Source organism: Rattus norvegicus, chromosome 16, assembly GCF_021556685.1.
Source record: "Rattus norvegicus strain SHRSP/BbbUtx chromosome 16, alternate assembly SHRSP_T2T, whole genome shotgun sequence".
Taxonomy (NCBI): Eukaryota; Metazoa; Chordata; class Mammalia; order Rodentia; family Muridae; genus Rattus; species Rattus norvegicus.
In genome coordinates this window covers 24,715,941-24,739,565 of record NC_141549.1, presented here as the reverse complement: position 1 = coordinate 24,739,565, position 23,625 = coordinate 24,715,941, and the positions used below count along the sequence as shown (strand labels likewise).

Sequence of the window (23,625 nt, the reverse complement as noted above, 5' to 3'; positions counted from 1 at the left end):
AATATAAAGTACCTCGGTGTGACTTTAACCAAGCAAGTAAAAGATCTGTACAATAAGAACTTCAAGACACTGAGGAAAGAAATTGAAGACGACCTCAGAAGATGGAAAGATCTCCCATGCTCATGGATTGGCAGGATTAATATAGTAAAAATGGCCATTTTACCAAAAGCAATCTACAGATTCAATGCAATCCCCATCAAAATACCAATCCATTTCTTCAAAGAGTTAGACAGAACAATTTGCAAATTCATCTGGAATAACAAAAAACCCAGGATAGCTAAAGCTATCCTCAACAATAAAAGGACTTCAGGGGGAATCACTATCCCTGAACTCAAGCAGTATTACAGAGCAATAGTGATAAAAACTGCATGGTATTGGTACAGAGACAGACAGATAGACCAATGGACTAGAATTGAAGACACAGAAATGAACCCACACACCTATGGTCAATTGATTTTTGACAAAGGAGCCAAAACCATCCAATGGAAAAAAGATAGCATTTTCAGCAAATGGTGCTGGTTCAACTGGAGGTCAATATGTAGAATAATGCAGATTGACCATGCTTATCACCCTGTACAAAGCTTAAGTCCAAGTGGATCAAGGACCTCCACATCAAACCAGACACACTCAAACTAATAGAAGAAAAACTAGGGAAGCATCTGGAACACATGGGCACTGGAAAAAATTTCCTGAACAAAACACCAATGGCTTATGCTCTAAGATCAAGAATCGACAAATGGGATCTCATAAAACTGCAAAGCTTCTGTAAGGCAAAGGACACTGTGGTTAGGACAAAATGGCAACCAACCGATTGGGAAAAGATCTTTACCAATCCTACAACAGATAGAGGCCTTATATCCAAAATATACAAAGAACTCAAGAAGTTAGACCGCAGGGAGACAAATAACCCTATTAAAAAATGGGGTTCAGAGCTAAACAAAGAATTCACAGCTGAGGAGTGCCGAATGGCTGAGAAACACCTAAAGAAATGTTCAACATCTTTAGTCATAAGGGAAATGCAAATCAAAACAACCCTGAGATTTCACCTCATACCAGTGAGAATGGCTAAGATCAAAAACTCAGGTGACAGCAGATGCTGGCGAGGTTGTGGAGAAAGAGGAACACTCCTCCATTGTTGGTGGGATTGCAGACTGGTACAACCATTCTGGAAATCAGTCTGGAGGTTCCTCAGAAAATTGGACATTGAACTGCCTGAGGATCCAGCTATACCTCTCTTGGGCATATACCCAAAAGATGCCTCAACATATAAAAGAGACACGTGCTCCACTATGTTCATCGCAGCCTTATTTATAATAGCCAGAAAACGGAAAGAACCCAGATGCCCTTCAACAGAGGAATGGATACAGAAAATGTGGTACATCTACACAATGAAATATTACTCAGCTATCAAAAACAACGAGTTTATGAAATTCATAGGCAAATGGTTGGAACTGGAAAATATCATCCTGAGTGAGCTAACCCAATCACAGAAAGACATACATGGTATGCACTCATTGATAAGTGGCTATTAGCCCAAATGCTTGAATTGCCCTAGATGCCTAGCACAAATGAAACTCAAGACGTATGATCAAAATGTGAATGCTTCACTCCTTCTTTAAATGAGGAAAAAGAATACCCTTGGCAGGGAAGGGAGAGGCAAAGATTAAAACAGAGACTGAAGGAACACCCATTCAGAGCCTGCCCCACATGTGGCCCATACATATACAGCCACCCAATTAGACAAGATGGATGAAGCAAAGAAGTGCAGACCGACAGGAGCCGGATGTAGATCGCTCCTGAGAGACACAGCCAGAATACAGCAAATACAGAGGCGAATGCCAGCAGCAAACCACTGAACTGAGAATAGGCTCCCGTCGAAGGAATCAGAGAAAGAACTGGAAGAGCTTGAAGGGGCTCGAGACCCCAAAAGTACAACAATGCCAAGCAACCAGAGCTTCCAGGGACTAAGCCACTACCTAAATACTATACATGGACTGACCCTGGACTCTGACCCCATAGGTAGCAATGAATATCCTAGTAAGAGCACCAGTGGAAGGGGAAGCCCTGGGTCCTGGTAAGACTGAACCCCCAGTGAACTAGACTATGGGGGGAGGGCGGCAATGGGGGGAGGGTTCGGAGGGGAACACCCATAAGGAAGGGGAGGGGGGAGGGCGATGTTTGCCCAGAAACCGGGAAAGGGAATAACACTTGAAATGTATATAAGAAATACTCAAGTTAATAAAAAAAAAAAAAAAACCAAAAACAGTATTCAATTACTTTCATTATGTTTTGGAGACTAAATGTTTTTAGCATAATCTGGAATTTTTCCCTTCATAATATTTCAATCATACTTATTTGATAATTCATAGATTATCTTATAGTTATTTTTAGTTGTCTTCCATTTAATGTGAATATCTTGATATTATAAATATCTGGCTCACTCAGGAACCTTTGGAGAAGTGAATGGTGTGTGAGATTTGTAGGTAGTGCTGGGGAATGAAAACTGATATTCTTAGCATTCAATGAAAGCAGCCTCCATATGGGCTACTCTGACAGCACCTTTTCCCTGTAGTCCTATTAATTAGCAAAAGATATAGTGATACTTGATTTATATGCTGCAAGACAAAATTTCCAGTAAAAACAACATTGACACAGTAGATGGAAGGTTGAAAAACCACATCATTCTCCAGTACACAGCACTGAATGATCCCTTCATTGAGTCTGAATAAGATCAGATTCCAACAGGGGGAGAAGCACCACAGAATTTATCCTTTCAGCAACCTACACCACAGCATCTCTCATACCTACTGTGCCTTTGGAGAGAGCCAGCCAGAGAATAGTGTAGAGGAACCTAAATGACCCTCTTCACATAACCCTGAGGGAAACAGAATTATCATAATGTGGGTGTCTTTTTTTAAAATGTATTTCAGCACTGGAGTTATGTTTGTGTTGTCGAGGACTGTAAGAGGCCCCACACATGCTGAGCATACGGTCCACCATAGAGACATTTTCTCAGCCCATTTGTTGATAGGACAAAAACTTGCTCTGGTCATGGGCAATGCCAAGGGGTGTGCAGTGGAGTTTTACATACTGTATAGGAAATGAACTAGGGTTGTTCATTCTCTGAAGCATGTTTCGAGGGCAGGCTTTATCCAGAGAGTGAAACTTGAGACACACTATGGTTTATATGTGGAAATATATTTTAAAAATGTTTTATGTGAGATTGCTGCTCTATCTGCAAGTTTCTTTCATGCTTCTCTCTCTGGAGTAATAATTCATGTTGCATAACTACTAAGGAAGTCTTTCCAGTTGCTCTTGCCATGGCCGGCAATGGAAGTTGATGTTGAACTTCTTTTTGCTGGAAATGAGCTAGGGGTCAATGCTAGATCTGAGGGCCCTTAACATCTTCTTCAGAAGATCTCGACTACAGTAACACACTGATCTCCAAGAGCTTTGTCACACTTGCAGCTGGAAATGTTTTGTAAAGGTCTTTGGGTCTCCTATATTTGACTGTCCTGCAATGACAGTCACCAGAGACTGTGCTTCCCGGTGGTAGCAATGAATGTTCCTCCACAGTGAAGGAAGTTCAAGTCGACCTTTGTAGCAGCCCCTTTCACTGCTGTACCAGATGAGCATGCTCACTTAGAGCGCTGCAAACATCCCTAGTCCAGAGGCAAAAAGCAGCAGTGGCAACATGACGCTGTCCTTTTAACCCTTCACTATGGGACAACAATTCAGGCTAAGATGGTAATTTCTGTGTCTGATAGTGATCAGGATCATAGGTAATTTGCACAACAATTTTTATAAGTAGTAACTTTTGATGAAATTTTCTCTTTGTCTTTAAAATATACTAGGAAATGGAAAGGAAGGTTTTTGCATATATTTATTATTTACAAATAATTACTCACTTTAAAGGCTTTTCATAAATGGTGCCAAAAGATATAGGGTCACAAATATTAGCCTTTGCACTTATTGTCATGTTTCCTATAGTTGTTTCGTGACAAATTTTGCTTCCCTATTTAGAAGCTGGATGCAACTTACAGGAAGATCACCGTGGTAAGAATGTGTGCATTGTACAATCCATTAATCTGTAAAAAGTATAATGTTCAGAACATGACACTGTCTTTGCCTCTGTGTACAACGATTTCAGCTTCTTTATTTCTTCTATAATCACAAGCTAAACAATTATTTGTAGAGCAAACCATGTTCAAACTACTAGACCTATCTCCCACACAGCATGAGATATGGACAAACATCCTTAGGTAGGGAGATGATTCAGTGGATAAAGTGCTTGCCATGAGTCTGTGAGAATGAAGGTTGGATTCTCAGAATCCACATGAAGTCTGATGATCTCAAGTGCATCTGAATCCTGGGGCACTTATGATGAGGCAGGAGGTGGTGACAGGGAATCCCCTGAAGTTTACTGGCTAGTTTGCCTGGGTTTCTTATTCACCAAGAAGGGATTGAGCCACAAAACTGAGGTTGGAAGAATGTTGCATGCTGTTATTCTAAAGGCTACCTGACAAGCCCTCCTTTGTTGTTCCTAGGTGTGTGAATGTGGATAATGTCAGCTCTACCTCCTCTGTGAAGGTAAAATGCTTCTTTGTGAAATTAATTTTCTTATGAATTTTGTTATAATTCAGCAATAGTGTAACTGGGATCAGTTTTATATGGAAAGATTGCTCAAGGGAGTCTACATTGTAGATGTGGAGATTTCTACAAACTGCAAGTGAGCAGTAAGTCCTTGTGGGTAGTGGTGGCCAATAAGAGAATGGACTCAAAAGACATAGTGAGTGGAAGATTGAGCACAGTCCTTGTACAATAGAAGATGTCTGATGTTTGACAAGTATTGTTTGCAGAGATGAGTACACATTTGACTGATTTTAAAATGTGACTGTTACTAGACCATAATATTTCTTTTTTAAAAATTCTTTATTAGATATATTTCTTTACTTTTCCAATGTTTTTCCCCTTCCCGGTTTCTTGTCCATGAGCCCCCATCCCTTCCCCCTCACCTCTCCCATACGGGTTTTCCTGGGCTGGAGAGATGGCTCAGTGGTTAAGAACACTGACTGCTCTTCCAGAGGTCTTGATGAATCCAATTCCCAGCAACCACATGGTGGCTCACAACCATCTATAATGAGATCTGATGATCTCTCCTGGTGTGTCTGAAGACAGCTACAGTGTACTTATATATAATAAGTACTTCTTAGTAAGTCCAGACATTTCTATAATCCAGGAATCTCCTAAGTGACTTGACCCTCAGGAAAATGCATGCAATTTTTTTCATCTTTATTAATTTGGGTATTTCTTATTTAGATTTCGATTCTTATTCTGTTTTCGGGTTTCTGGCCAACATCTCCCTAAACCCTCCCCATCCCCCTAGCCCCTCCCTGTCGCCTTCTCTATGTGTGTTCCCCTCCCCATCCTCCCCCCATTACCGTCCTCCTCTGCTAAGTTGTAAGTAGGCATATTAGAAGATATTTTATATTTAATAATGAATTTTAATTTTCATGTGTCAATATCCTGTAATTCCTAAGTAATAAAGTTGATTTAAAAGCATGCATCCTAAAAGAAAAGAGTTAATTTCGGGACCAAATAAAAAGTTAACTGTCCCCTCTGCATTGCAGGGAGAATCAGGGAGAAAGATCCACATAAAACCTAAGAAGAGCCAGAACAGTTTTAGAAAATCTGGAGTTTATGTGTCTTCTCGGGTAGACCCAATTCTTGAAGTATGGGAAGAAAATACATCTGCAACGGTAATCCCCACTGATGTGAGAAGTAACCTATTTCCTTTTGTGAAGGGGAGTGATGGGTGTTTGTGCCTATGCCTTCCTAGAGCAAGTAGTGAACGAGTAGAGAAAGATCAGCCTTGAGCATTCCCTTCACACTCTCCATATCCTCACTCCTTGCCAGTCACTGCATTAGGCAGTGCTTCTCAACCTTCCTAATGCTGTGACCTTTAATACAGTTCCTCATGCTGTGGTGATTCCCAACCATACAACTGTTTTGTTGCTACTGCATCAGTGTCAGATTGATAATATCATCAACTGTAATGTCGTATTGGTATTTTCAGAAGGTCTTTGCCAACCTGTGTGAGACTGTTCTATGCCCTCCTCCAATAGGGTATGACAGACGGGTTGAGAATCACTGTCATAAAATGTAATAATAGTAAATTAGACTATGGAAACAGAAGAAAAAACAGAAAATGAGCATGTTTTTAACTCACTGAGGAGAACTCAAAAATACAGAAACCAAATAGTACATGCTCCTGGAAATAGGTACAGTCAATATGAAAGCAACCACCATAGTTGTGTTTCATTTACTTTGGATTGACTGACTTTATGTGTGTGAATGTTTTGCGTGTATTCTGTCTGTATACCATGTGCGTGTGCTTCCCACAAAAATCAGAAGAGGTCATTTCATCCTTTGTTCTTGTTGTTCCAGAACTTTGTCAGCCAATATTATGTGTTTTACAAAGCAAAGCCAGGTGTCCTGGAGGAGCAATGAATGTTTTAAACTCCTCAGCCCCTTTTCCAGCACACAGATTTAATATGTTTGATAGGCAAAAAGATTAAAATTATCATCAGGGGAAATAAGAAGTCAGTCTTCTGATATTTCTTAACTTCCTGGACAGGACCTCAGCATTCTGGTTTTACCCATTGAAGTCCAAAGTACTTATAGGCAGGGTGCCCACAACAGGTGGCTGGGTATGTTGGTGTACACAGTTAATTCACGAACTCATAAAGCAGGCAGGGTGGTCTCTGTCAGTTCAAGGACGTCCTGTTCTTAATTTATTTGGGGAGTAGGAGAATGTAAGTTGAATTGTGGGTATCAAAAGATAACTTGTATGAATCAATCTTTCCCTTCCTCTGTTTCCAGTCTCAGGTATCAAATTCAAGTTATCAGTCAGGCTGCCAAGTAGGTTTATCACATTTGTAGCATGATTTACACTTTGGTTAGCATTAACAGACAAACAGTAGATAAACTCTGCATGTGTGTGTGTGGGGGGGAGGGTTATTTAACATTAACACAAATGCTAAGCAGTGCATGGAAGGATCAGACAAAGAGATGGGAGTTCATGTGTTTGAACACTTGGCCACTGTTTGGGAGATTGGTTAACTTTTGGGGTCTGGCCTTGCTAGCAGAAGGTTTTCAGTGGTAGATTTTAATGGCTGTGACTACTTGTGGTACCAGTACTGTGTTATCTGCTTCCCGGTCTACCAGCCTGTGAGAACCAATAATGTACTGCCAAAAGTCAGGCCTCCCTGTTCCTTCCTTGAAATAAGTGACTGGTTTTCCCCATCAGATATTTTGTCACAGAAAGTAAAGAAACAAATTCAAAAGTAACAGCCATCTTTCCTGTTTAAATCCCCTTTCAGAAGTTACAAAGCAAGCAGAAGTATGTGTCTGCTGATCTTACACATACTACTTACTCCTTACTCCACTGCATACTGTCAACACGTAGCTAATTACCTTCCTCTAGACCTCTAATTTCATCATTAGGAAAGAGGAAGTTCAGATATAATTATTACACATAATGGAATCATTAGAAACTGTAAATTTATAGAAACCAAACTCAAATGCTCTTCCTTTATGCCTAGATCAATTTGGTTTCCAATTAACTACTAGAGGTGATGAACCTGAGTAATTTTTATTCTAGGAAGAACTTAGCAAAGACATGGAACTCAGGTACTTTTTATTTTTATTTTTATTTTTTTCTTTATTAACTTGAGTATTTCTTATTTACATTTCGATTGTATTTCCCTTTCCCGATTTCCAGGCCAACGTCCCCCTAGCCCCTCCCCCCTGCTCCCCTCCCGATCCTCCTCCCATTACCTCCCTCCCCCTAACAATCTTGTTCACTGGGAGTTCAGTCTTAGTAGGACTAGGGGCTTCCCCTTCCACTGGTGCTCTTACTAGGATATTCATTGCTACCTATGAGGTCAGAGCCCAGGGTCAGTCCATGTATAGTCTTTGGGTAGTGGCTTAGTCCCTGGAAGCTCTGGTTGCTTGGCATTGTTGTTCATATGGGGTCTCAAGCCCCTTCATGCTCTTCCAGTCCTTTCTCTGATTCCTTCAACGGGGGTCCCGTTCTCAGTTCAGTGGTTTCATGCTGGCATTCGCCTATGTATTTGCTGTATTCTGGCTGTGTCTCTCAGGAGAGATCTACATTCTGCTCCTGTCGGCCTGTACTTCTTTACTTCATCCATCTTGTCTAACTGGATGGCTGTATATGTGTGGGCCACATGTGGGGCAGGCTCTGAATGGGTGTTCCTTCTGCCTCTGTTTTAAACTTTGCCTCTCTATTCCCTGCCAAGGGTATTCTTGTTCCCCTTTTAAAGAAGGAGTGAAGCATTCACATTTTGATCATCCATCTTGAGTTTCATTTGTTCTAGGCATCTAGGGTAATTCAAGCATTTGGGCTAATAGCCACTTATCAATGAGTGCATGCCATGTGTGTTTTTCTGTGATTGGGTTACCTCACTCAGGATGATATTTTCCAGTTCCAACCATTTGCCTATGAATTTCATAAAGTCATTGTTTTGATAGCTGAGTAATATTCCATTGTGTAGATGTACCACATTTTCTGTATCCATTCCTCTGTTGAAGGGCATCTGGGTTCTTTCCAGCTTCTGGCTATTATAAATAAGGCTGCTATGAACATAGTGGAGCACGTGTCTTTTTTATAAGTTGGGGCATCTTTTGGGTATATGCCCAAGAGAGGTATAGCTGGGTCCTCAGGCAGTTCAATGTCCAATTTTCTGAGGAGCCTCCAGACTGATTTCCAGAATGGTTGTACCAGTCTGCAATCCCACCACATCCTCGCCAGCATTTGCTGTCACCTGAGTTTCTGATCTTAGCCATTCTCACTGGTGTGAGATGAAATCACAGGGTTGTTTTGATTTACATTTCCCTTATGACTAAAGATGTCGAACATTTCTTTAGGTTTTTCCCAGCCATTCAGCATTCCCCAGCTGTGAATTCTTTGTTTCGCTCTGAACCCAATTTTTTAGTAGGGTTATTTGTCTCCCTGAGGTCTAACTTCTTGAGTTCTTTGTCTATTTTGGATATAAGCCCTCTATCTGTTGTAGGATTGGTAAAGATCTTTTCCCAATCTGTTGGCTGCCGTTTTGTCCTAACAACAGTGTCCTTTGCCTTACAGAAGCTTTCCAGTTTTATGAGATCCTGTTTGTCCATTCTTGATCTTAGAGCATAAGCCATTGGTGTTTTGTTCAGGAAATTTTCTCCAGTGCCCATGTGTTCCAGATGCTTCCCCACTTTTTCTTCTATTGTTTGAGTGTATCTGGTTTGATGTGGAGGTCCTTGATCCACTTGGACTTAAGCTTTGTACAGGGTGATAAGCATGGATCGATCTGCATTCTTCTACATGTTGACCTTCTGTTGAACTGCACCATTTGCTGAAAATGCTATGTTTTTTTCTATTGGATGGTTTTGGCTCCTTTGTCAAAAATCAAGTGCCCATAGGTGTGTGGGTTCATTTCTGGGTCTTCAATTCTAGTCCATTGGTCTATCTGTCTGTCTCTGTACCAATACCATGCAGTTTTTATCACTATTACTCTGCAATACTGCTTGAGTTCAGAGATAGTGATTCCCCCTGAAGTCCTTTTATTGTTGAGGATAGTTTTAGCTATCCTGGGTTTTTTGTTATTCCAGAGGAATTTGCAAATTGTTCTAACTCTGTGAAGAATTGGATTGATATTTTGATGGGGATTGCATTGAATCTGTAGATCACTTTTGGTAAAATGGCCATTTTTACTATATTAATCCTGCCAATCCATGAGCATGGGAGATCTTTCCATCTTCTGAGGTCTTCTTCAATTTCTTTCTTCAGAGACTTGAAGTTCTTATTGTACAGATCTTTTACTTGCTTGGTTAAAGTCACACTGAGGTACTTTATATTCTTTGGGACTATTATGAAGGGTGTCGTTTCCCTAATTTCTTTCTCGGCTTGTTTCTCTTTTGTGTAGAGGAAGGCTACTGATTTATTTGAGTTAATTTTATACCCAGCCACTTTGCTGAAGTTTTTTATCAGGTGTAGTAGTTCTCTGGTGGAACTTTTGGGATGAACCATAGAATATGAAGGAGAGAGAATATTACAAAATCGTTATTTAGAGGAGAAGCAGAGCAAAACATCAGAGGCCAAGAAACACATTTTGTCACTTCTTTTTTATATATTTTCATCTTAAAAGGTACCATGAGTTTAGATCCAAAAGAGCAGAATAGTGGTAAGTTTAAACCTAAGCATGTCCACATTAAAGATTTTTAAAGACTCTGGGCCGTTTACTCATCCTGAAAGGAAGCAGACGTTACTGAATATCATTGAATGTAGTGCTAAATATCGACGGAATACAGAAATAGTTTGGGGACTATCAATCAAGGTCCTGACTTTATCAGAAGGGTGATGAAATGAATAAAATCAGTGAATTTTAAATCAAAAATAACAATGATAATTTTCCTTATAGGATGAAAAAACTAAAATGGAAAATTTCCATTCCGTGCCTTCTGAGGCTGCTGCTGATGTTGGACCTTCCACTTCTACTACTGACAGCCTGGATGCTGCTGAGCCTGCGCAGAATAAGTCCACCAAGGAGGCTGCCAGTCTGACTGCAGTTGAGCCTGCGCCAACTAAGTCCACCATTGCCACTGACAGTCTGACTGCAGTTGAGCCTGCACTGACTAAGTCCACCAAGGATGCTGCCTGTCTGACTGCAGCTGAGCCTGCGCCGACTAAGTCCACCAATGCCGCTGACAGTCTGACTGCAGTTGAGCCTGTGCCGACTAAGTCTACCATTGCCGCTGACAGTCTGATTGCAGCTGAGCCTGCGCCGACTAAGTCCACCACTGCCGCTGCCAGTCTGACTGCAATTGAGCCTGTGCCGACTAAGTCCACCACTGCCGCTGACAGTCTGACTGCAGTTGAGCCTGCGCCGACTAAGTCCACCACTGCCGCTGACGGTCTGACTGCAAATGAGCCCGAGCTGTCCCTTACATATGCTGCTGACAGTACTGTGTCAGGTGACTCAGGACCAGCTAGTCACATTGGATTGGATTATGTAGTTGATTTACCTCTTTACAAGGAGAGTACAAGGTACAAACCCCATGCTGACCCAGAGCCCACTCCTGGTTCCTGCACTTGTTATTCCCTTGATTCCATTCAAATGACTAACCTGACTCTTTTGATATCCTTTAGTGAAGAAGAAATATTTTATACTGCTTCTTCAGATGAGGAATCTTCTTTTATTCCTGACATAGAAGAAGGTCTGCCTGCTACTCAGGCACCTGTTGATAATTTTGATGCTTCTGCGTCAGCTGAACCAATAAACCACAGCATGAACCCTCTCAGGGTGGGTGGATATCTTCGGGCACCAGCGATAGCACACATCCCCTTTTTGCCTTTTATATGGCTTGTATCCTCACTTTTCTCTGTCATAACATGGATGAAAATCCAAATTCAACATGCATGGCATGAAGAAAATGGCCAAGGAGCTCCCACTAACAAAAAAGTTGGATCAGGTTAGTTAGACAAAAATAGTAGTTTAAAATAGATGAATTTTTTTCCCTTGAAACCTAGGTCTGTATTGTTAATAAATTTCATGCTTCTATAGGGCTATTCATGAATAACCTAGAACCTGAAATTTTTTTTCAATTTATATATTTTTAGTAACATGATAAATCCAGTTTGGACAAATACAAGTGACATGTAAAACTGTTTTCTGATTGGTTGTTTTCTAGTCTAGAATGAGGAGATTATGGTCACTCCCAGTGAAGACCTTGTGTTTCCTGAATGACTAAGCAGGGGTAACTTCCTGTTAAATGTTATTGTCTATTTAATGCTGTCATTCTGAACTCTGACTTCTGAGGTTAGCATAGCCTTTGACCGCAACATTCCAAAAGAAGCAACTTCTGAGATTAAAAATAACAAGAGAAGCATCCACCTTCTCACTGTTTCTCACTACATTGATCCCGATGATAATGATACTGATGTTGTTGATGCTGGGCATGACAATATCACCAGTGATGTGCCTGATGATGCTGTTGATAATTCTTGTTTTTCTTCTAGTGGCTGCGGCTCCTGATCCCTAGACCCTTGATGTTCCTCCAGGATCGATTGGAATGCCACAGCAGTCTGTGTGGGAGAATTGATCATATATATAAATTGTAGAGTTAAAGGTATAATGTGATAGTAGACTGAAGTAAAAATTTATTGTTTCACTGGAGACTCAGTTGTGCCATGTGATGCTTCCTAGAAAAAATGTTCAATTATTTTCAATTTTATTTTTTACTTGTTTACTTTACATCCTGCTCACTGGCCCCTCCCTGTCAGCCTCTCCCACAATCCTTCCCTTGCGCCCCGCCTCCTTCTCCTCTGAGAGGGTAGGGGCCACTTGGTTATCTTCCCACCCTGGAACATGAAGTCTCTGTGAGACTATGCCCTTCCTCTCCCACTGAGTCTAGACAAGGCCGTCTAGATAGAAGGACATATCCCGCATACGGGCAACAGCTTTAAGGATAGTCCCTGCTGCAGTTTTTTTTGGGACTCTCATGAAGATCGAGGTGCATATGTGCTACCTATGTGTGTGGAGGCTTAGGACCAGCCTCTGTATATTCTTTGGTTGGTGGATCAGTCTCTAAGAGCCCTAAGAGTCCAGGTCAATCGATTTTGTTAGTCTTCCTGTTGCGTTCTTATCCTCTGAGGGACTGCAATCCTTCTACTTTTTCTTCCATAAGAGTCTTCAAGATCCATCCAATTTTATCTGTGGGTGTGTACATCTAAGTCAGCTGCTGGGTGCAACCTCTCCAGACAGCCTGTGCTAGACTCTGTCTGCTAGCATAACAGGGTATCATTCAGAGTCAGGGACTGTCGCTTGTTCAAGGGATCAGTTTCAAGTTGGGTGGGTTATTGGTTGGCTGTTCCCTCAGTCTCTCCTCCAGCCCTATTCCTTCATTTCCTGTAGACAGGAAAAAATTTGGATTTAAAGTTTTGTGGTTGGGTCGATGTTCCAGTTGCTCCACTGGGCTTCCTGCATAGCGAGAAGAGCCAGGATCCCCATGCTCTGTATCCCCAGTGCAGTGAGTCACAAGCTCCAGTGATTCTTGTTGCCTCCCCTACCTCAGTCTCTGTCTCTCTCTGAGGTCGCCTCCTCACTCACCACCCCTATCTGTTGCAGATTTCCATTCATTATCATGGTTCCCTCCCCCTCCCCACACTGGACCCTCAGTGACCCTATTCCTTCCTTTCTCCTTTCCCAACTGGTTCCCTTCATCCATATGCCTTCCATGACCCTTCCATATTCTCAATTATCCTTTCTTGTGCCCTTCTTTTGTTCAGTCTTCTTGGATCTGTGGAGTGTAGCACTGGGCATCCTTTATTTTATAGGCTCCTTACTGAGAGGGGAGAGGTCATGCTTAGCTTCCTTTTCACTGAGCCCCACTGGATTGCATACCTACTTTAGGCTCCTAGGCATATGAGAGCTGCGTACCTGAAGACAGCAGCTCATAGGCCTTCTGTACAGAAAACAGAAACATTGAGTTAGTTTATCAATTCTTTTCCATGGTCTCTTTAAGAGCCCGTTATTGGGCACATGTTTTAGGTCAAGAAGTTAATACATTTTATTTTCTTTGTCTATCATTAAATTGATTAGATTTATATGTAAGAGTTTTTACTGCTGTGCATTTTCTATGCAGTATGTGTGATAGAACCCAGTGCTGGTTCCCCTGGAACTGGATTTACAGATGGTTGGTTTTGAGTGGCCAGCGATGTGCTAGCAATTAAAACTGAGTGCTCTACAAACAAAACTAGAACTCTTAACTGCGTCTCCATCTCTCTAGGCCATATGTATGTATGGATGTATGTGTGTGTGTGTGTGTGTGTGTGTGTGTGTGTGTGTGTGTGTGTATGTATATGTATATGTATATGTATGTTAATATTATACAACATGGTAAATTTCACCATAAGATAAATTTTTATCATGAAACTTCAATAAATTTTCTAGTATAGTGCAAAAATTTTCACCAAGAGATATTTACACCAATATGACTTGTGCTTGCAGATGGGTCAAACAAAGACATTTTGAATTGGATCTATAACCCTGAACCCCAGTATAAACCTTGTGTACATCTTGTGTGTGCATTGATCCACATGTGAAGGATAGAGACTGATATTGTCTTCCTCTCGATTTCCTGTACCCCACTCACATGTGTAATTGTGTGGGTCAAAGGACAATGCCACTCTACAGTTCTGTTCCGCCACATTGTGGGTTCTAGGGACTGAACTCAGGCCATCATCCCTCTGTATGGGTTCCACCCCTGGTCCCTCAGTTTTGGGGACATGTTCATTCACTCAAATCCTAGTGTCTTGGAGCACACTGATCTTCATCCTTGCAGGAAAGCAAGTTTTGGGGATCCCCTTATTTCCACATCTGCAGTGAGGTTTTCAGGAAACGTGTTTTACCAAACACCTCAGGCTCTAATCCTTATTTCCTATTGTTAGGCTGTACTAGGTTATGAAGGAGAACCATAGCACAGTAGTAGATATTCCATAATCCACATGCTTCTTGATAATTTTGTAGATCTAAAGGCCTTTAGTCTTTAAGTTACAGTTTCACATAAATAATAAATTCTGAATTAGAATTCCAAGAACTTCCTGTTTATTGAATATTTTCTTTAAATACACTGACTTGTCCTACTGTAGTTTTTTCATTCTGTCAGTCCATTTACTCCCCACATGTAACTTAGATGTGTACTGAGTACAATACACATTCTACTATCTCTCAAAATCGTCCCATTCTTAACCTTTTTGTTTCTGTGCCCAGTCTCAGAGCCTGTAAACCATTCATAGGTAATGTCAACAGCCTGTGAATCAACCCCAAGAAACACATACCAACTCTGTCACTTCTCTAAAGGACAAGCCTACAGTCTGTCAGTCATTCATAAGAAATGACTACACCCTGACCATCATTCATAAGAAACACCCAACGCGAATAACTATCCCTGAACTCAAGCAGTATTACAGAGCAATAGTGATAAAAACTGCATGGTGTTGGTACAGAGACAGACAGATAGACCAATGGAACAGAATTGAAGACCCAGAAATGAACCCACACACCTATGGACACTTGATTTTTGACAAAGGAGCCAAAACCATCCAATGGAAAAAAGATAGCATTTTCAGCAAATGGTGCTGGTTCAACTGGAGGTCAACATGTAGAAGAATACAGATCGATCCATGCTTATCACCATGTACAAAGCTTAAGTCCAAGTGGATCAAGGACCTCCACATCAAGCCAGATACACTCAAACTAATAGAAGAAAAACTAGGGAAGCATCTGGAACACATGGGCACTGGAAAAAATTTCCTTAACAAAACACCAATGGCTTATGCTCTAAGATCAAGAATGGACAAATGGGATCTCATAAAACTGCAAAGCTTCTGTAAGGCGAAGGACACTGTGGTTAGGACAAAATGGCAACCAAGTGATTGGGAAAAGATCTTTACCAATCCTACAACAGATAGAGGGCTTATATCCAAAATAGACAAAGAACTCAAGAAGTTAGACCGCAGGGAGACAAATAACCCTATTAAAAAATGGGGTTCAGAGCTAAACAAAGAATTCACAGCTGAGGAATGCCGAATGGCTGAGAAACACCTAAAGAAATGTTCAACATCTTTAGTCATAAGGGAAATGCAAATCAAAACAACCCTGAGATTTCACCTCACACCAGTGAGAATGGCTAAGATCAAAAACTCAGGTGACAGCAGATGCTGGCGAGGATGTGGAAAAAAGGACACTCCTCCATTGTTGGTGGGATTGCAGACTGGTACAACCATTCTGGAAATCAGTCTGGAGGTTCCTCAGAAAATTGGACATTGAACTGCCTGAGGACCCAGCTATACCTCTCTTGGGCATATACCCAAAAGATGCCCCAACTTATAAAAAAGACACGTGCTCCACTATGTTCATAGCAGCCTTATTTATAACAGCCAGAAGCTGGAAAGAACCCAGATGCCCTTCAACAGAGGAATGGATACAGAAAATGTGGTACATCTACACAATGGAATATTACTCAGCTATCAAAAACAATGACTTTATGAAATTCATAGGTGAATGGTTGGAACTGGAAAATATCATCCTGAGTGAGGTAACCCAATCACAGAAAAACACACATGGTATGCACTCATTGATAAGTGGCTATTAGCCCAAATGCTTGAATTACCCTAGATGCCTAGAACAAATGAAACTCAAGACGGATGATCAAAATGTGAATGCTTCACTCCTTCTTTAAAAGGGGAGCAAGAATACCCTTGGCAGGGAATAGAGAGGCAAAGATTAAAACAGACACAGAAGGAACACCTATTCAGAGCCTGCCCCACATGTGGCCCATGCATATACAGCCATCCAATTAGACAAGATGGATGAAGCAAAGTGCAGGCCGACAGGAGCCGGATGTAGATCGCTCCTGAGAGACACAGCCAGAATACAGCAAACACAGAGGCGAATGCCAGCAGCAAAGCACTGAACTGAGAATAGGACCCCCGTTGAAGGAATCAGAGAAAGAACTGGAAGAGCTTGAAGGGGCTCGAGACCCCATATGTACAACAATGCCAAGCAACCAGAGCTTCCAGGGACTAAGCCACTACCTAAAGACTATACATGGACTGACCCTGGACTCTGACCTCATAGGTAGCAATGAATATCCTAGTAAGAGCACCAGTGGAAGGGGAAGCCCTGGGTCCTGCTAAGACTGAACCCCCAGTGAACTAGATTGTTGGGAGGAGGGCGGCAATGGGGGGAGGATGGGGAGGGGAACACCCATAAGGAAGGGGAGGGGGAGAGGGGAGGGGGATGTTTGCCTGGAAACCGGGAAAGGGAATAACACTCAAAATGTATATAAGTAATACTCAAGTTAATTAAAAAAAAACACCCAATGCCTGTCAACCATACATAGTACATATCTACAATTGTTCAATATGCACAGTAAACATGTACAGCCTTCTAGTCAGTCATCCATATTAACTGAGTGCTACCTGCAAATCATCCATAGGAAGTACCCACATCATGTCAGGCATTCATAGGGAATGCCCACAGCCTGTCAATCATTTATAGGAAATACCTACAGCTTGTTAGTCATCAATACACATGGCACACCCCCAAGCTGGCAATCATCTGAAGGAAGAACCTACGTTCTATCAGTCATCCATAAGAATTCCCTACAGCCTTAGAATCATTTATAAGGAATGACCATATCCTGTCATCTATTAGAAACACGCACAGTCTGTCAGTCATCCACACATCACATACATTGCGTGAGAGTCATCCATAGGAAAAGCTAAGTGCCTGTCATGCATACAAAGGAAATGAACACAACCAGTAAATCATGCATAGGAATCTCCAACAGTCTGTCAGTTATCAAGAGAAAATTCACACAGTCTTTCAATTATCCAAAGTAAACAGCAACAGTATTCAATTAAGATTAAACAGAAAAATTTCAAAAACCCACAACCCTCACACACTGATATCATAAATAGGGACGTGATAAACCTGGGAGACAGCACACAATAAATCATGCCGAGAGCAAAGATTCATCTCTGCCTCAGGCTCCTCCTCCTACATCATTCAGGCCTCAGGTTTGCCATGCAGAGCCGATCCTGTTACCATGCCTGCTTGAAATCAAATGGGGAGATGTTTGTGATGATCAACATCATGTATTTATTCTTTATAAAAAATCCTGTAGTGAAGGAAGCGCAGGATTTTGTTTCTGTTGACAGCACATTTTCAGAAGGATTTAGAACACTTTTTCTGCATACGGTAGCTAATTCTTCAGAGCTCCTGATAAAGCAGAAGATTGTATAATAGGAAAACAAGGCAGCAAGTTTGTGTCCATTCAAGAGTTCATCCTCATATTATTTTGATTATATTGACAATAGCGAAAAGTTCAGAAAAAATAAAGGAAACTCCTCATTCTGAATGATCACAGGTTACCATGGACACACAAACACCAATGTTTTTAACAGTGTGAGCGTAGAATTAATATTTTATGAGTAAATCACATTGACAGGTTTGTAACCTGCTTTAATGGTTTACGTTCCTGTATGAAAGGCACACACACACACCGACACACAGACACACACACAGACATGCACACACACACACCGACACACAGACACACACACGCACACACACACACACACACACACACAAAGGTTTTATGTTTTGATATATCTTGATCAGTACCGTAGATAGGCCATTGCCTAATCTCCACATGGTTAATTCACCTTCTGCCAATAATTCTGAGTTTTTACTTACTAAATGCTGAAACAAGATGCCATTTAAGACAGTCAGAGAGTGAAACATTCAAGGTTTTGTGTGTAGATATTTCAGAGAGGATCACAGAGACTAGGTGCAATATAAATCTTTATAACAATGGAGGTAAGTTGAATGTGCTTCCTGAAGTATTTTCAGGGGGAAAATCGGGATCACATTAGGAGACAGTGTTCTTTCTGCAGTTTTTCCCTGCCTCTTTGCCAGGCACACCTTTCTTATTGCAGTTCGTTTGAACGGGCAGCACTCATTTTCCTACCCTAGGTTTTGATGTTCTTGGGCTGGATCCTGCTACTCTGTCTCTATTTCCTCATTCACACAATTTCCTTTAAGTTCTTCTTAGAAATGTTACTTCTTCAAATATTAATTTGTGGATCTACTCTATTCCTCTCATATGAAAGCCACGGACTTCAGGCTGTCTGGTAAGCTTTGCTTTATAAAACTTTCTGGGATATTTATCGTGGCTGTAATTATAATAGATTTTTTAACTTGATTCTTCATAATCTTAATGTTTTTATTCCTTGATAATACTCACTAAATCTTTAGTTAATAGCTAAGGAAACCTGAGTTTTCTGATGGATAACGGAGCAGTCCCACTGATGTCCACATCCTAAAATTCCCTAATTTGCCTAAACCGCAGCATGCTTGGTGAATCTAAACATACAGTGGAGTGGTGGATATTATCCCAAAATTTCAGCATACTGACCATATAATTTAGAGACTATTTGTAGCTCAAGAAGACGAATGACAAAAATCTGATGCTTCAGTACTTCTTAGAAGGGGGTACAAAATAGTCCAGGAGGAAATATGAAGACAAAGTATGGAGCAGAGACTGAAGGAAAGGCCATCCAGAGAGTAACACATATGTGGATCCATCCCACATGCAGTCACCAAACCCATTCACTATTGGGGTGACAAGAGGTACATGCTGACAGGAGCCTGATACAGCTGCCTCCTGAGAGAATATGCCAGAGCCTGACAAATCAGAGGCAGATGCTCTCAGCAAGCCATTGGATTGAGAACTGGGAACTCAATGGGGGAGTTAGTGAAAGGACTGAGGTAATTGAGGGGATGTGCAACCCCATAGGAAGAACTACAGTATCAACCAACCAGATACCGCAGAGCTTCCAGGGACTAAAGCACCAAGTAAAGAGTACACTTGGAACGAACCCTGGCTCCAGCAGCATGTGTAGCAGAAGATGGGCCTTGTTGGGCATCAATGGGAGGAGAGACCCGTGGTCCTGTGAAGGCTCAATGACAAGTATAGGGGAATGCCAGGGCAGGGAGGCAGGAGGGAGTGTGTGGGTGTGTGGGAGTTCACCCTCATGGAGGCAGGGGTTGAGGAGATGGAATGGAGTAGCGGTTTTCTGGACTGGAAGCAGAGAAGCAGGATAACATTTGAAATGTAAATAAAGCAATTATCTAATAAAAGCAATAAAAATCAGTGGAGGGCTATTCCTATAAAAACTTAAATTCAAGGGAGCTAAATCATTCGCTAAGAGTAGTTTAAAGAAGTACATGGCTGTGGCAATTTTAGACGATGTCAAGAGACTTCAAAACATTTCATTTTGTATGTTGAACACAAATTTGTCTTCTGCATTCTTAAGGTTAATCTCTCTCACTGAATGTCACCTTTCTCAATCCTGTAGGAGAGTGAGGTCCACTTGATTCCTACACTTCCATGCTTAGTGATCAAGAAAGTGGTTCTCTCATTAAATTCCCTGTTTATGAGTCTACAACTAGTTTGTTGTTTCTTTGGTTGCAATAATCGCAACCCCCTACACTCTTATGCAACTCTGAGATTTTCTGAGCACTTTTAAAATTGATTCTATAGTATTTTATCATTTAGAATATTTTTAGGAGATGTGGCCCAGTGGTTAAACGCACTGGCTAACTGCTCTTCTAGGAGACATGAGCCTAATATCTAGCTGTACATGGTGGCCATCAGCTGTCTGTAACTACAGTTTGAAGGAGATCTGGCAGTGGTACCCACTTCTGAATGCTTCAGGCACTACATTCATTCGGTGCACAGAAATACATGCAGACAAAATATCTATACAGGTCAAACATCAAAATAATAAACGCTTGTCATGTGCGTCTGTGTTTGCCACCTATGTCATATCTAGAGCATCCAGAAGATAAGGTCAGGTACTCTTGAGCCACTGGATAAGTTCTGAGAATAGAACATAGATTTTTGGCAAATGCACCAGGCCCTTATCAATACTGAGCCATCCCTGCAACCCCCATATAGGTTCTTCCTATGTCACAGTGCAATCATCTTTGGCTTTCATTTTGGCAATTGGAGCTCATTACGCTAGAACTACTTCTTAAGCCCTGCCAGGTCAGGATTTCTGGTCCCTGGGTTTATCAATTTAAAATGGCATACAAAGATAAGCAGGGAATCCTCAACAAAGGAACCTCAAATGGCCAAGAAATCTTCAAAGTACTTAGCCATCTTGGAAATGAGTATCAAAATGACCCTGAGATTCCATATCCACTGTTAGAATGGCTAAGTCCAAAAATTCAAGTGATAGCACATGCTGGTAAGGATGTAGAGCACAGGAAAGAGTTTCTCAGTGTTGCTGGAGTGGAAACTTGTACAATGAATTTGGAAAATTAATTTGGAGGTTTCTCAGAAAACTAAAAATTGTTTTACCTCAAGACCCAGGTATACCACTCCTAGGCATATACCAAAAAGATAACCAACCATACGACAGGGACACCTGCTCAACTCTCACTTTCCAGTGCCCCACACATGTGGAGCTAAGTGTGTAGTGGCCAGAAGGCAGGGTCAACTACCGTTCTGTTCTGCCACATTGTGGCTTCTGAGGACTGAACTCAGGCCATCAGGCCGCCCTGTGGATTCCACCCCTGGTCCCTCTGTTCTGGAGACAAACCTCACTCACCCACGTCCCTGGTGTGGTTGATTTACTATCTTGGAGCGCACTGATATTCACACTTGCAGGCAAGTAGCTTTGGGGATCCCCTTGTCCCCACATCTGCAGTTGGGTTTTCAAGGCAAGAGTTTTACCAAGTGAGGTTTACCAACCACCCCTTCCCCTCATCCTTTTTTGGGGAGGAGTATTTGATTTTTTTTATTTCCATTTCAAATGTTATCCCCTTTCCTGGTTTCCCACCCATGAACGCCCATCTCATCTTCCCTTCCCCTCTTCTATGAGGCTGTTCCCCCACCTATCCACTCACCCCTTCCCACCTCCCTCCCTGTCTCAGCATTCCTTTACACTGTGGAGGTAGAGCCTTGGCAAGACCAAGGGCTTCTCCTCCCATTGGTTCCCCACAAGGCCATCCTCTGCTACATGTGCACCTAAGACATGGGTCTGTCAGTGTACTCTGTAGATGGAGGGACATCTGGGTTCTTTCCAGCTCCTGGCAATTACAAATAAGGGTTCTATGAACATAATGGAGCATGTTTCCTTGCCACATGTTGGCACCCCTTTTGGGTATATGCCCAGGAGGGTGTATAGCTAGGTCCTCAGGTAGTACTATGTCCGAATTCTGAGGAACTTACAAACTAATTTCCAGAGTTAGTATAAGAGCTTGCAATCCCACCTACAGTGGAGGAATGTTTCTCTTTCTCCTCATCCTCGTCAACATTTGTTGTCACTTTAGACTTTTTTCTTAGTCATTCTGAGTGGTGTGAGGTCAAATCTCAACATTTTCTTGGTTTGATTTTTGCTGATGATTAAGGATGTTTAATAGTTCCTTAGGAGCTTCAGGGCCATTTGATATTCCTCAGCTTAGAATTCTTTGTTTAGCTCTGCACCTCATTTTGTGCTAGAGTTATTTAATTCTCTGCAGTCTAAACTTATGAATTTCTTTGTATGCATATTAGCCCTCTATCAGATATAGATATAGATACAGATTCTCTGGCTTCTCCTTCTATTCCTGCTTCTACTTCTATTCCGGCTTCTCCTCCTCCTTCTTCTCCTTCTCCTTCTTCTCCTTCTCCTTCTTCTTCTCCTTCACCTTCTTCTCCTTCATCTTCTTCCTTTTCTTCGGCTTCTTCTTCTTCTTGTCCTAGTCATCTTTGTGGTTGTCATCATCTCCTCCTTCCCCGCGTTCTCCCCTTTGCTTCCCCTCCCCCTCCCCCTCCTCCTCTGTCTTCTTCCTTGTCCTCATTGGCTTCTTTGGCTTTGTTGGCTTCTTATGCTTCGCCAGCTTCTTCTGCTTCGGCTTCGCCTTCTGCTTCTTCTTCGGCTTCTGCTTAGGCTTCGGCTTGGCGGTTTCCGCATCGGCTTTAGCTGCTTCGGCGGCTTCCGTGGCTATGGAGGCTTTGGCGCCTTTGGCGGCTTCGGTGGCTTCCGGGGTTTCGGCGGATTAGGTGGCTTAGGCTTCCGCTGTTTTGGCTTCAGCTGCTTTGGCTTTGGCTGCTTCTGTTGGAGCTTGGGCTGCGGCTTCAGGTGCTGCTGCTGCTGCTGCTGCTGCTGCTGCTGCTGCTGCTGCTGCTGCTGCTGCTGCTGCTGCTTCTGTTGCTGCTGCTGCTCCTTGTCCTCGTCCTCGTCCTCCTCCACCCCTCCTCCTCCTCCTCGTCCTTGTCCTCCTCCTCGCCCTCCTCCTCCTCGTCCTCGTCCTCCTCGTCCTCGTCCTCCTCCTCCTCGTCCTCCTCCTCCCCCTCCTCGTCCTTCTCCTCCTCCACCTTGTCGTCCTCTTGGTCCTCCTCCTCCTCGTCGTCCTCCTCCTCCTCTACTTATTTTTCTTCTTTTTTTAATTGGATACGTTTCTTTATTTACATTTCAAATGTTATTGCCTTTCCCAGTTTCCTGTCCTTAAACCCCTATGCCCTCCCTTTTCCCTGTAAGGGTGTCCCTCCCCGAATCCAACCCCCTTACAATCCACCCCTACATTCCCCTGCACTGGGGATCCAACCAGGGTAGGATCAAGGGCTTCCCCTTCCACTGGTGACCAACAAGTGTATTCTCTGCTACATACACAGCTGGAGCCCTGGGTCCATATATAGTCTTTGGGTAGTGGTTTAGTCCCTGGAATCTCTGGCATTGTTATTCTTATGGGGTTGCAAGCCCCTTCAGCTCTTTCAATCCTTTCTCTAATCCCTGAAAGGGCGTCCTGTTCTCAGTTCAGTAGTTTGCTGCTAGTGTTAACCTCTGTATTTGACATGCTCTGGTTGTGTCTCTCAGGAGATATCTATATCCAGTTCCGGACATGACGCACTTCTTAGCTTCATCAGTCTAATCTAGTTTTGGTGGCTGTATATGTATGGGCCACATGTGGGCCAGGCTCTGAATGGCTGTTCCTTCAGTCT

The 23,625-nt window shown here is 42.2% G+C and overlaps 1 protein-coding gene across 1 annotated transcript; it reads left to right on the top strand.

Annotated features, from left to right (window-relative positions):
- The first annotated feature begins 10,493 nt into the window (after positions 1-10,493).
- Positions 10,494-12,242, top strand: LOC148000481 (uncharacterized). Its single transcript, XM_087589403.1, has 3 exons — positions 10,494-11,113; positions 11,216-11,538; positions 12,086-12,242. The coding sequence occupies exons 1-3, from the start codon at positions 10,503-10,505 to the stop codon at positions 12,106-12,108; spliced, it is 957 nt and encodes a 318-aa protein (XP_087445529.1). The 5' UTR covers positions 10,494-10,502; the 3' UTR covers positions 12,109-12,242.
- The last annotated feature ends 11,383 nt before the right edge of the window (positions 12,243-23,625 follow it).

Coding starts and splice junctions, on each gene's coding strand:
- LOC148000481 (XM_087589403.1), top strand. CDS start 10,503: ATGGAAAATTTCCATTCCGTGCCTTCTGAGGCTGCTGCTGATGTTGGA. Junction 11,114..11,215: donor CTTTACAAGGAGAGTACAAG/GTACAAACCCCA, acceptor GATATCCTTTAG/TGAAGAAGAAATATTTTATA. Junction 11,539..12,085: donor TAACAAAAAAGTTGGATCAG/GTTAGTTAGACA, acceptor TTTTTCTTCTAG/TGGCTGCGGCTCCTGATCCC.